A 12,500-nucleotide genomic window follows, 5' to 3' on the forward strand; every position below is an offset into this window, starting at 1 on the left:
AAAACGAATTTAAAGTTCAGGTTCATTTCTTTCTCATTCAAATTGTTAGTTTCTCTGTAGTTTCTTGTTTGTTCCTCATTTATTTATTTATTGTCTCATCATCGTATGGATTTTTTGGCTAATTTTCTTGATCATTTCTTCCTTTATTCCTTGTGGTTATTAATCGTCTCTCGTTGTCTCTACGTCCTGACGTGTCCCTGCTGCCCCCCCGATCAGTCTCTCTCTCTCTCCTCCTTCCTGTCTCCGCTTCACCTCTCCGTCTTCACGGAGGACATGGTGACATTTTTCTGAACAGATGTTCTCCCTCACAAATCCTGCAGAGCCACACGGTTTTAACGTAATGAAAGACAGATGCATCGTGGGTAACCGTGACCTCAGAGCGGATTCGGATCTGAAACGACCTTCGGACAAACTGGTGGAGATCTCATGTCTCGGAGTGACGTGAGGATTCGTCCTGAACGTGGACGGACGTTCAGGACGTCTCCTCCCTCAGGCAGAGCTTCCTAAGCTGCTGCTGTTCTGACTGGATTCCACCGGGAGGTTCGTCCTCGTGTCCTGAATCTTAAACATCTGCTAAACAAACAAACTCTCACAGACACAGAGGAGAAGAAGAATCCTCGTGGTCGTGGAGAGGAGACATGGTCTCAGCCGTGCTGCTGGATCCTGAACGCACCGCGAGGACGTCTTCCTGGAGACATGACGCCTCCGGCTTCACTGACCAGAGGAAACCGACGTGTCAAGTTGTTACAGTGAATCTCTGAAGTTGTGGAGTCGAAACAAAAGAGAAATGTTTGATGATGACGAGTTGATGATCAGATTCAGTCCGAACCTCCTGTCGCAGAAACATGAGTCCGTATCTTTTCCTTCACATTCGTATCTGAATATATAAGAGTTATTTATTGTTGTAGAAGATGAATAAACATGTTAATATGGTTCATGTCCTTCTCTGCTGGAACGGCTCGTGATGGTTTCTCAGTGATGATTCAGATATTTGAGTTCTTGGGCTTCAGTCGCCTCCTCCGAGCCGCGGCTCATCATCATGATGTCACAGCTCCCTGGTCGTGGATCAGTTCCACCCGGACAGACCACAGGTGCAGAGGTGGCTGATGGGACTTTGGAGCCACTTGGCGTCTTTCTTATCAGAGCAGCTCGGCGTTCATCAATCATCTACTCTGAGGGTTCTTCAGTGGAAAGACTCAGCCGCCCTGAGATCCGTCTGATCTGATATCAAATCCTCTAGAACAATAGTTCTTTCAGAAAATATTAATTTGAGTCTTTTCTGTTCGGCTGGTGAAACCGACGATCTGCGAACGTACAGAACTGGACGTGAAGATTTCACTTTATAAAATAATTGATAAAACAGAGGATTCTTCCGTTTATTTTGCAAACTCCTGTTTTGTTCTGAACTAAATGTGGTTTGCTTCTGTGATGGTTGTGTGTCGAGTTTGTCGGCGTCGGTTTCCAAACGGACAAACAGGACAGAAGGATAACGTGTGAACAGGAAGTGGGAGATCAGCTGTCAGCTCCTTTCTCAAATGATTCCTGTTTTTATTTTGGACTGTTCTCTCTGTTTCCTGCAGCAAACACACATCAGCTGATTATCTATACAACCATTAGTCATCAGACGCACCCACACTGGGTTCAGGGCTGAGGTCCGATGTGTGTTTCTCCACTTCCTGTTTGTGTTGCGTGAAGTGTCTCCACCTCTTCACCTTCACAAACCTCTCATGTTCACCTGTTTCCATGTCGGTGACTCACAGGGAACCGTGTCTTCTCTTTCTTTGTGTTTGACGCCAAACAAACGTGTTGAACCTGTCAACGTGCCCCCCCCACCCCCTTCGCTACGTGGAAAACCCAAAGAGCAGGAGAAGTGATTGACGCTCCTGCTGTTCTGATTGGTGGACACGTTCCTGTTAATTACATTACGACCTGTAGGGGGCGTCACAGAGAGATTTGTTTGAGTGCGACTATACACTTAACAATATGAGATATTTGTTTTCTAAATGTTTCTATCCGCATCGTTAAAGTTCGGACTCAAACTCACGACTGATGTTCGTTCAGCAGATGAGGGAACGAACCACAGCTCGTAACTGTGAAGATGAATCGTCAATTCAATATGATTTGATTTGTAAAGCATCAAATCATAATACACGTGATCTCAAAGCACTGGACATAGAAGGTCAAGACCTCTGACCTCTGACGTTTCACTGTTTCACCTTCAAATCAAACATCTGAACAAACTAGGAGTCGTTCAGCCTGAAGAATTTTACACTTCATTTGTTTATTAGCAGGTTTACGTGAAAACTGCTGAACACGAAGAAGTTGGATTTGGATCAAAGGATTTATTTATTTTTTATCACATTTTTCCACATATTTGTGTTTTTTCCCCAGAATAATTCATGAATCTTGATCAAATCCGACCTTTTAGAGATTCCTATTCATGAGCTTGTGTGATTTGATCCCAATAAAAATCTGATCTAGTAAATGAAACCGTGTTTTCATCAGGAAACTGTTCATGACTCTGGAGACAGGTTGAGTTTCTCTCTCTCCTCACACGGACCTGAGAGGTCGAACGAGACGAGTGAAGTTTGTTTAGTTTGTGTCTGAATGTAAAAGCTAAAAAGCTCAAACTCTGTGGGCGCTGCTCTCCTGATGTCACATGACCTGTCAGCAGGAAGGTTCATGAGGTCATGTGACATCACGTTAGATTCCAGGTGATTCAACGTGAACCTTCCTGCGTCCACGTCCTCGGGTGGACGTGTCTCCCGGTGGGAAGACTCCTGGTTCTCATGTCTGTTTCAAACGCCCGTCCTCCAGCCGCCTGGTGCTGGTGTGCAGGAGGTCACGGTGGGACCACACCCACAGCGGCGAGCAGAGTGACCCGGGAGTCCTCGCCTTGGCCCGTCTCACTATCGCTGTCCTTTCCGTTCCATTGTTTGTGTCCCGGAGCGCCGGCGATGCCCTGCGACCCTCCTGAAGAAAACAGATTGTGTGTGAGTGCCGCCGGCTCCGCGTGGGTTTCCTGAGCCTGCCGCCGGGGCTGCTGGGTATTTATGGAACCAACGCTGCTGAATCACTTCCCACTTTGCCCTGCGAGCCGAGCACAAGTGTGTGTGTGTGTGTGTTTTCCTTAGTGCCCATATATAGATATATATAAATATATATGTATGTGTCCTGAATGTCCTGAGCTGATGAGACTGAAATCAACAACATGAACAACAACAGCTCCTAGATCACCACACACACGCACACACACACACACACACACACGCACACGCACTCACACACACACACTCACACACACTCACACACACACACACACACTCACACACACACACACACACTCACACACACACACACACACTCACACACACTCACACACACACACACACACTCACACACACACACACACACTCACACACACTCACACACACACACACACTCACACACACACACTCAAACAAAACACGCACAACCACACACACTCACACACACACACACTCACACACACACGCACAACCACACACACTCACACACACACACACACACACACACACACACACACACACTCACACACACACACACACACACACACACACACACACACACACACACACACATGCACACACACACACACACACACACTCACACACACACACTCACACACGCACAACCACACACACACACACACACTCACACAGTCAAGATTTCCCTCTTCTCCCATAACACTTTCTCTGTAACCATGGTAACACGTCACAAACAACCATTTTCAGTGGTTTTGAGAAACTTGTGATTCTGTCGTGAAACTGAAATGTTCTGTTGTGAGAAGTCGTGAACGTGTTAAAGAAATCGCTCCAAACTGCAGGAAGATTGTCGTTCGTCTGTTTTTTTCTAAAAGTAGTCGTTTGCTTCTTGAGTTTTTTAAATGAAAATCTTCTTTAGATTTTCCGACGTCGAGGTTTCAAAGTTTCTCTTCAGTTTGGAGACGAACAGAGAATTCAGTTCTTCTCGGTGAATCATTGCTCGGAGCTGATCTCTGTTAATGTTTGATGATTTTATGTCTGTTCTTTACGATCATGGAAACTTGTTGCAGCAGCTTTATAACCCGGGGGGGGGGGGGGGGGGGGTGTGTTTGTAGACCAGCATCCGCCTGGTTGCTACGGTTACCGGCAGGTCAGCACACCTCGGTTAAACTGTGGACTCTGATTATTCATTTAACTCCCGCCAGCCAATCAGAGAGCTGTGTTTGCTGTCATGGTGGCTCTGGTCAGGAGGAGGGGGGAGGGGCCACAGGACCTTGGAGTGACCTCTGGGTCATTGATGACAGCACAGCTCAAACAAACCTGGCAGCCAATCAGAGAGGAGCATTTTGTGTTGTCATGGCATCAGGTCAGGTTCTAGTTAAACTTTATTGACTGGATTTACAATCGCTGGGTGAAAGTTTTACAGACTTCACAGTTTCTCTGAGGCTGAGAACGATTTCACATGATTTATTAAAATGTTTTGTATGAATATTCAGAAAAGTCTCGTAGAGAAACACAAAGTCCAGAGAATGTCCAGACTAGGGTTGCAAAATTCCAAAAGTTGGAAACTTTCCATGGGAATAAACGGTAACATACGGGAATTAACGGGAATTAACGGGAATTAACTGGAAATGTTGTGGGTAATTTATACTAACTGTATTTACCTTGTCATATACAGACATAAATATAAACATTTTGTTGTGTCATAGGCTGATTTGAGTCCTGAGGAAACTTTGGACACTTGACTATAAGCTTCTGCATCGTTGTGTCATTCTTAACATAGGTCTTTGCACAGTATTTGCAAATGTACACAGCCTTTCCTTCTACATTGGATGAGGTGAAATGTCTCCACACATGAGATAGTGCACGTGGCATTGTTCTGTAGAATAAGATGAGAAAAAAGTTTGTAAAAAAACACTAATGCAATGCCAGAGATATAAATAGTTAGCCAAACAATTGGAATCGTCTGTAAACATATTTTACAATTGATGGATAAATGAATGGAAATAGTCTAGATGAACAGATGAACAATCCTCAATCAGCATGCTAATATATTTCCCAGTAATATCATGGAAACTTACCTGACTAGTCCTTCACTCTACAGCAGGCCTCAATAGCCCTGCTGTAGAGTGAAGCATGCTGGGAGTTATCTGTGCATGTGATGGAAGAATGACCAGTGGAGGGTTGAAACTCAACGTTCCATACATCTTTAAAATAGAGTTTTGAATCATGTTTTTATTGCTCAGCGTTTAATTCGAGTAGGTTTTTTTTTTCAAAATTCCCCAAATTCCCGAGCTTAACTTCCCATGGAAAGTTTCCGGAAAGTTTCCGGAAATTTACCGGAAACTTTCCTCCCCTTTGCAACCCTAGTCCAGACACTATTCTACAGACATTTACTGGAGTTCATGTCTGAAACGTGTCTGTGTAGTTCAGATGGTTCACCACTAGGTGGCTCTGATATCGAACATGCACAAGTGGGCGTGGCCAGGTCTCACCTAACGATGGTTGTTATGGAGGATTCGTCCTCTGTGGTTTTGGCGGATTGTGTCAGATTCGTGCTTCACGTCTTTTATTCTTCTGGTCCGATGATTTTTTCTTTGTTCCTCCCCAGGCTCCGCCCCCTCTGCCCCCCCTCCCCCACACCCATCATGCCTGTCCTCAAGAACCTCCCCCTGCGCCTGAAGGGCGGCGCTCCGACTCTCGACAACGCTTGGATCCTGCGCAGGATGAGCCTGAACATCACCCCCCAACGCAGCCCCTTCGACGACGACAGCCTCCACGACAACAGTGGCCATGGCAACCAGTGGTCACCCGGCAGCTCGCTCCTGGACGGCGAGGTGCCGCGGGACCGCAACCCCTTCGAGGACGAAGAGGACGAGAATGAGGCCAACGAAGGGAAGAAGGGAGGAGGAGGCACGGCCAAGAGTTCCTTCAGCTTCAAGTCTCCGCTGAAGAGTCTCGGGAAACTGGGGAAGACGCTGCGAGCGTCCGGGAGGAGCAAAGGAAGTGCCACGCCCTCCCCACAGGGGTCACTGCAGGGCACGCCGTCACCTGCAGAGAAGAAGAAGAGAGGAAGGAGGAGCTCTGAAGGAAGTCTGCTCAGGTGAGGAGGGAGGGAAGGAGGCCAGGGTCTCGGCTGGAGGAGGAGCTTCAGGTCATGAGTGTTCTTCTCTTCCAGGTTTGCAGGGAAGTACCGCGACACGCTGAGCTCCTACAAGGACTCGCTCACCAACGGCGAGCCGAGCGGTGCCGAGGGCGAGGGCGACTCCACCAGCCGCCGCCTGTCCTTCATGCAGAGGGTCGGCCTGGGGAAGGGCAAGAAGGAGTCCGTGGTCGACCACGTGTCCCAGGGGCCCGAGGAGCAGCCGGTGCAGGAGGAGCCGGTGGAGGAGGTGAAACCCCGAGAGCCGCTGTCAGGTGAGAGAACCACAACGCTGCAGACTGTGAAGTGTCCACTAGAGGGCAGCGTGTCAGGTGAGAGAACCACAACGCTGCAGACTGTGAAGTGTCCACTAGAGGGCAGCGTGTCAGGTGAGAGAACCACAACGCTGCAGACTGTGAAGTGTCCACTAGAGGGTAGCGTGTCAGTTGAGAGAACCACAACGCTGCAGACTGTGAAGTGTCCACTAGAGGGCAGCGTGTCAGGTGAGAGAACCACAACGCTGCAGACTGTGAAGTGTCCACTAGAGGGCAGCGTGTCAGGTGAGAGAACCACAATGCTGCAGACTGTGAAGTGTCCACTAGAGGGCAGCGTGTCAGGTGAGAGAACCACAACGCTGCAGACTGTGAAGTGTCCACTAGAGGGCAGCGTGTCAGGTGAGAGAACCACAACGCTGCAGACTGTGAAGTGTCCACTAGAGGGCAGCGTGTCAGGTGAGAGAACCACAACGCTGCAGACTGTGAAGTGTCCACTAGAGGGTAGCGTGTCAGTTGAGAGAACCACAACGCTGCAGACTGTGTCCACTAGAGGGCAGCGTGTCAGGTGAGAGAACCATAACGCTGCAGACTGTGTCCACTAGAGGGCAGCGTGTCAGGTGAGAGAACCATAACGCTGCAGACTGTGAAGTGTCCACTAGAGGGCAGCGTGTCAGGTGAGAGAACCACAACGCTGCAGACTGTGAAGTGTCCACTAGAGGGCAGCGTGTCAGGTGAGAGAACCACAATGCTGCAGACTGTGAAGTGTCCACTAGAGGGCAGCGTGTCAGGTGAGAGAACCACAACGCTGCAGACTGTGAAGTGTCCACTAGAGGGCAGCGTGTCAGGTGAGAGAACCACAACGCTGCAGACTGTGAAGTGTCCACTAGAGGGCAGCGTGTCAGGTGAGAGAACCACAACGCTGCAGACTGTGAAGTGTCCACTAGAGGGCAGCGCAGAGTCCAATGACAACTACAAACAAGGCCATGGTGGAGGAGGTTGTTCTCATGTACGAGTGTCGTAGACGCGTCCGTTTGAAACGTACGACAAACTCTACTGCAACAACTCTCTGTGTGTGTTTGTTGTCTTATTGTCGACGTTGTTTCACGCCATCCTCACTGACGTTAGGGGGGAGGGGCCTAAAGAGAGAGAGACAGGTTAGTGACCTCAGGGTTAAACTGAGAAGCTGTGAGTTTCCACAAGGACACTGGTGTGTGTGTGTGTGCGTGTGTGAGAGTGTGTGTTTGTATGAGAGTTTGTGAGTGTGTGTGTGTGTGTGTGTGTGTGTGTGTGTGTGTGTGTGTGTGTGTGAGATCAGAGGTGTTCGGTCGGCCATGGAAATTTTTGAAGAGTGTCTATTGTTTATTGCACTCTGTTAACTGGGTATTCTAATGAATGATTAATTCTGTGTGTGTCTGTGAGTGTGTGTGTGAGTGTGTGTGTGTGTTCTCAGGCCCTCCACACCCTTGTTTACGTTTGTTCTTCACTTTTGAACTCTCTCTCTCTCTCTCTCTCTCCCTCTCTCCCTCTCTCTCTCTTTCTCTGTCGAGCTCTGACACATTTCAGACGTTTTCGTTGACGTCATTTGGTTTTTTAAATTAAATCTAATTAAATTAAAACTGTTTTTGCTCAGATGTGAGTTTTAGTTTATATAATATTCAGACTTCAACTTGTCGACTTCAGATGTTTGACTTTGTCACAAAACCTGAAAATATTCAGTGATAAACTTTAAACCGGTTAAACCCTTTGACCTCTGACCTCTGCAGTAGAAATGTTCCTCCAGCGTGAGCGTTGGAGTTTCTACTTCCTGTGATCTGCAGTGAGTTAGAAGCCACCAGTAGGGGGCGCCTGTTTTCAGAGCGTTAACTATACTTATGAAATACATATCCCTACATACATTTTGATTTAACCCAGTAAATCTAATGAAAGTAAAGACACCATTAAAATACAACCTGATCAGTGTTTGTGAGTGATCTGCTCGTTAAACGTGACCACCTGTAACTGACGATACAGGAAGTAGAGCGAACACGAAGAGTGAGAATGAACACGTCAACACAAACACGTCAACACAAACACGTCAACACAAACACGTCAACACAAACACGAAGCCTCAGTTCCCTGTTTGTTGGAACCAAACTCAGAAAGTTGTGACTTCAGGTCAGGACTTGTTTTCAGCAATGTTAAAATCTACGAATCTGCAGATCAGGTTCCTGTGTGTGTGTGTGTGTGTGTTTGTGTGTGTGTGTGTGTGTGTGTGTGTGTGTGTGTGTGTGTGTGTGTGTGTGTGTGTGTGTCTTTGAGAATGTGTGTGTGTGTGAATGGTACATAACAGTGATGCAGGTGCAAACAACCCAGATCCTTTTCTTCTGTTTTGCAATAAAACCCACACGACATGAGAGCTCCAGTTGACCTTGCTCGCCCCCTGGTGTCTGGAGACAGTACAGGTCATAAACCTCCTCTTCCATGTTAGCAGATGGGACACGGACCGAACAACAAAATCAAAGGAGACTTTAAATAAATGACACTTTAGTTTCATACATCAACATCACAGATCCGCCATCACGCCATGATGTCATCACCACAAGATGGCAGCAGTGGTGTCAGAGATGCAGATTCAGTTTGGTACGAAGAGACGGAGATCGTCTTTAACCAACACGACTCCGACCTGGAGGATATGAATCACACAGCAGTAGAACACACTGGTTGTGTTTCCAGCAGGTTGTTTGGATGTCGTGGTGAGTTCATGTGCATCGGGACGTCTGATCGTTGTCTTCATGCATTCTGGCTTCTCATGGGAGCGTTCAGATCAGATCGGCTCTGAAGCCGAGCGCCACGCTGCGTGAGGAGGATGAAGTCGCTGCTGCACATTGTGATGATGATGATGATGATGATGATGATGATGATGGAAGATAACAGTCTCTGAACCGTTAAATCAGATAAAGAGTTTAACAACAAAGTGATTTCATGAGAGACGCTGGAGAGATTAATGCTCGTGATTAGTTTTTTTAAGTCTATTGACAAAAAAAAACATCTGTTGGTGGACGATGTTAAAGTCCTGTGTGTGTGTCTGTCTGTGTGTGTGTCTGTCTGTGTGTGGTGAAGAGTCTTATTATGAAATCAAATATTTGTCTAAGCTTGTGTTTATATATCTCTGACCGATTCTTGACATTTCACCAGCAGTGGCGTTGTGATGCTGCTGCACAGTGAGCGTGCTCGTCCTAGTGTCATCACCTACGTGGGCGGAGTCCATCTGTACTTGACTCTGATTGGTTTGTAGAAAGCATCTGACGTGGAGGTGTTGGGGGGGGTAGTAGTCTTTCTGTTTTGAACGGAGAACATGAATGAAGCAGTTCTTCTTCTATTGTTTAAATCTGTCTCGACTTCCTGTGATTGGTCCGAAGTCCAAACTCTCCAGCAGAGTGTTTCCACCGTGGAACCGAACCAGGTTCCGTTGGATCCAGACCCAGAACTCCTCTTCTGCTCTGAGGAACCGTTCACACCTGATGTTCAGATGTTCTCACTGAACTGAGGAGGTGTGAAGGTCGTGACCCTGGGCTCCTGAGGCTTTGTTTTTGTTGCTGGACTCACTTTGACCTTCACTCTGTCTCCGTGAGTTTATGTTTGAGGTGAAAAGAAGGAGTGTTTTACCACACACACACACACACACACACACACACACACACACACACACACACACACACACACACACACACACACACACACCTTCTCTCTTCTCTGTGGTAACATGACCAGGGATTAATGAAACGCACACAGACGCCAGCAGGGCGGCGAGCGGCTGCAGGTCGAAGGTGAAATATAAACACAGACAGATGCGGGTTGTGTTGTGGCTCAGTTGTGTAGAAAGTTCTCCAGCAGCAGGTTGTTGTTGGTTGTGTAACTGTCTTTCTCTCAGAGGGTTGATAAGAAGTTCACATTCAGGGCCGGTCGATGACTTCCTGTCGATGACTTCCTGTCGATGACTTCCTGTCGGAGACGCTGCTGTTATCACGTTTCAAGCGGCTTCACTTCCTGAAGCAGCCGTTTGTCTTCAGACGTCAAACTCTGGAGATCGATCACAGTGAAACTCACAAAGTTCCCGAACTCAAACCCTGCGTTGAGGATTCTTCTGCTCATCGTGAAGTCGCAGCTCTTCCCCGAGACTTCTCCGTTTCAACCCGATGAGTCGTGGCTGGCGTCCAGACCCGCGGCTCGATGAGCACGAGAACGTCTTGTTGTGTTAACTGCTTCAAGTGCATTGAAACAGACACTGAAACACGTGAGTGTGAGTGAACGCTGCCTCGGTACCTCTGTAGCTCCGCCCCTACCGACCTGCCAACCGAGCTCGAGCGAGTCCACAGGCGGGTTAGAGTCCGGGGGTTCTGAGGTCAAAGGTCACAGTTCAGATGGTGGAACGTGTCTCAGCAGCGATGTCACATTCAAGAGAGAAGAATTCCCCTGGAGAACCTGCTCAGGAACCTGGAGGAGGTTTCCAGCCCCGAGTGTCGTCTGCAGGCTCAGGGCAGTGTGTCTGTGTGTGTCAGCAGAGGGACATGAAGACACTGAACGTGAAGACACTGAACGTGAAGACACTGAACGTGAAGACACTGAACGTGAAGACACTGGACGTGAAGACACTGGACATGAAGACACTGGACGTGAAGACACTGGACGTGAAGACACTGGACGTGAAGACACTGGACGTGAAGACACTGAACGTGAAGACACTGAACGTGAAGACACTGAACATGAAGACACTGGACATGAAGACACTGAACATGAAGACACTGAACTATCAGCGGAAACAGGTTTGATCCAGCTGTGGCTGCAGGGGCGGAGCTCATCAGATATTCAACTGTGACAGGAAACCATGGAGAGGGAGGAAGAGGAGAAGCTCCGAGGAAGAAACCAGCGGAACCAGCATCTCACAGGAAGTTCACAAAGCTTCCCCCCCCGGTGAGGGACATGTGGGACACGTGGGACACGTGGGACACAGCAGATGATTGACAGTTGACAGCACTGCTCTCATTGGTTGTCAGTTTTATTTACACGCACATAAATCTTTGGACAGAGACGAGAAAACGAGTGTAATTACATCATATTAAATTCAACTCTTTTATGAGTTGTTTTATAAATTATGATTATTTAGTTTTTATTTTATTTGCATTTCCAGTTTGTGGCAAACGTTCCGTACGACAGGAGGAGCAGCGACCAACTGACGAGGGGAGACGAGAGAAATGTGGAAACAGAGTTCAGATTACAGTCTGAACTCACACACACACACACTCACACACTCACACACACACACACAGACACACACTCACACACACACACACTCACACACACACACACGTCTCAGGTGCGTCTGAGCAGGTTCATCTGACTCAGCAGTTCCACTGAGTTTTCACGTCGGTGTAATTTAAGTCAAAGATCCAGATGTTTCCTTCAGGAAGTGGAGACGACCAAACAAGGAGCTAAGAGAGGGAACACCTGACGCTGATGTTTCTAACGACGACAAGGTGGTGGTGGGGGGGGGGTGGGGAGGTGGGGGGGTGAGGGGGGCGGGGCTTCATCACCCAGCTGGAACAGATTTCCTCCCAAGACTGAAACTGAACAATGAGAGCTGTGTTTCTGAGAGGAGGTGTGTGTGTGTCTGTGTGTGTGTGTGTGTGTGTGTGTGTGTGTGTGTGTGTCTGTGTGTGTGTGTGTGTGTGTGTGTGTGTGTGTGTCGATCAATCAAACAAACTTCATTTATAAAGACTTCATGTAAATTAAAGGTAACTTTTGTGTGAAGTTGGTGTTTCTTCTTCGTGTTGATTTCCTCTGACGCGTGGTCCAGAGTCAGGAGGTCAGCGGTAGAAACACTGAAACATTAGAAGAAGAAGCGGAGGAGGACTCAGTCTCTAGTGAAACCAGATGGAACCGGATCAGTTCACACGATGAAACTCCAGATTCTTCTTGAACCTTTGACTCTTTTTATCTCAGTGAAACTTTGTTTTCATCGTCCTGCATCGGACGTGAAGCTCCGCCCTGAATACAGTGAGACGAGGTCATCTCAGTGCTGAC

At 47.8% G+C, this 12,500-nt stretch overlaps 1 protein-coding gene across 1 annotated transcript in view; it reads left to right on the forward strand.

Annotated features, from left to right (window-relative positions):
* The first annotated feature begins 5,331 nt into the window (after nucleotides 1-5,331).
* LOC133003972 (tumor necrosis factor alpha-induced protein 2-like) overlaps nucleotides 5,332-12,500 on the forward strand; it is a 16,095-nt gene continuing 8,926 nt past the window's right edge. The window contains exons 1-2 of the mRNA XM_061073812.1: nucleotides 5,332-6,126; nucleotides 6,202-6,440. Of these exons, the coding sequence (XP_060929795.1) occupies nucleotides 5,429-6,126; nucleotides 6,202-6,440 (937 nt within the window). The 5' untranslated portion in view covers nucleotides 5,332-5,428. The remainder of the gene's footprint in view (nucleotides 6,127-6,201; nucleotides 6,441-12,500) is intronic.

The sequence above is a fragment of the Limanda limanda genome, chromosome 6, assembly GCF_963576545.1.
Source record: "Limanda limanda chromosome 6, fLimLim1.1, whole genome shotgun sequence".
Lineage (NCBI taxonomy): Eukaryota > Metazoa > Chordata > Actinopteri > Pleuronectiformes > Pleuronectidae > Limanda > Limanda limanda.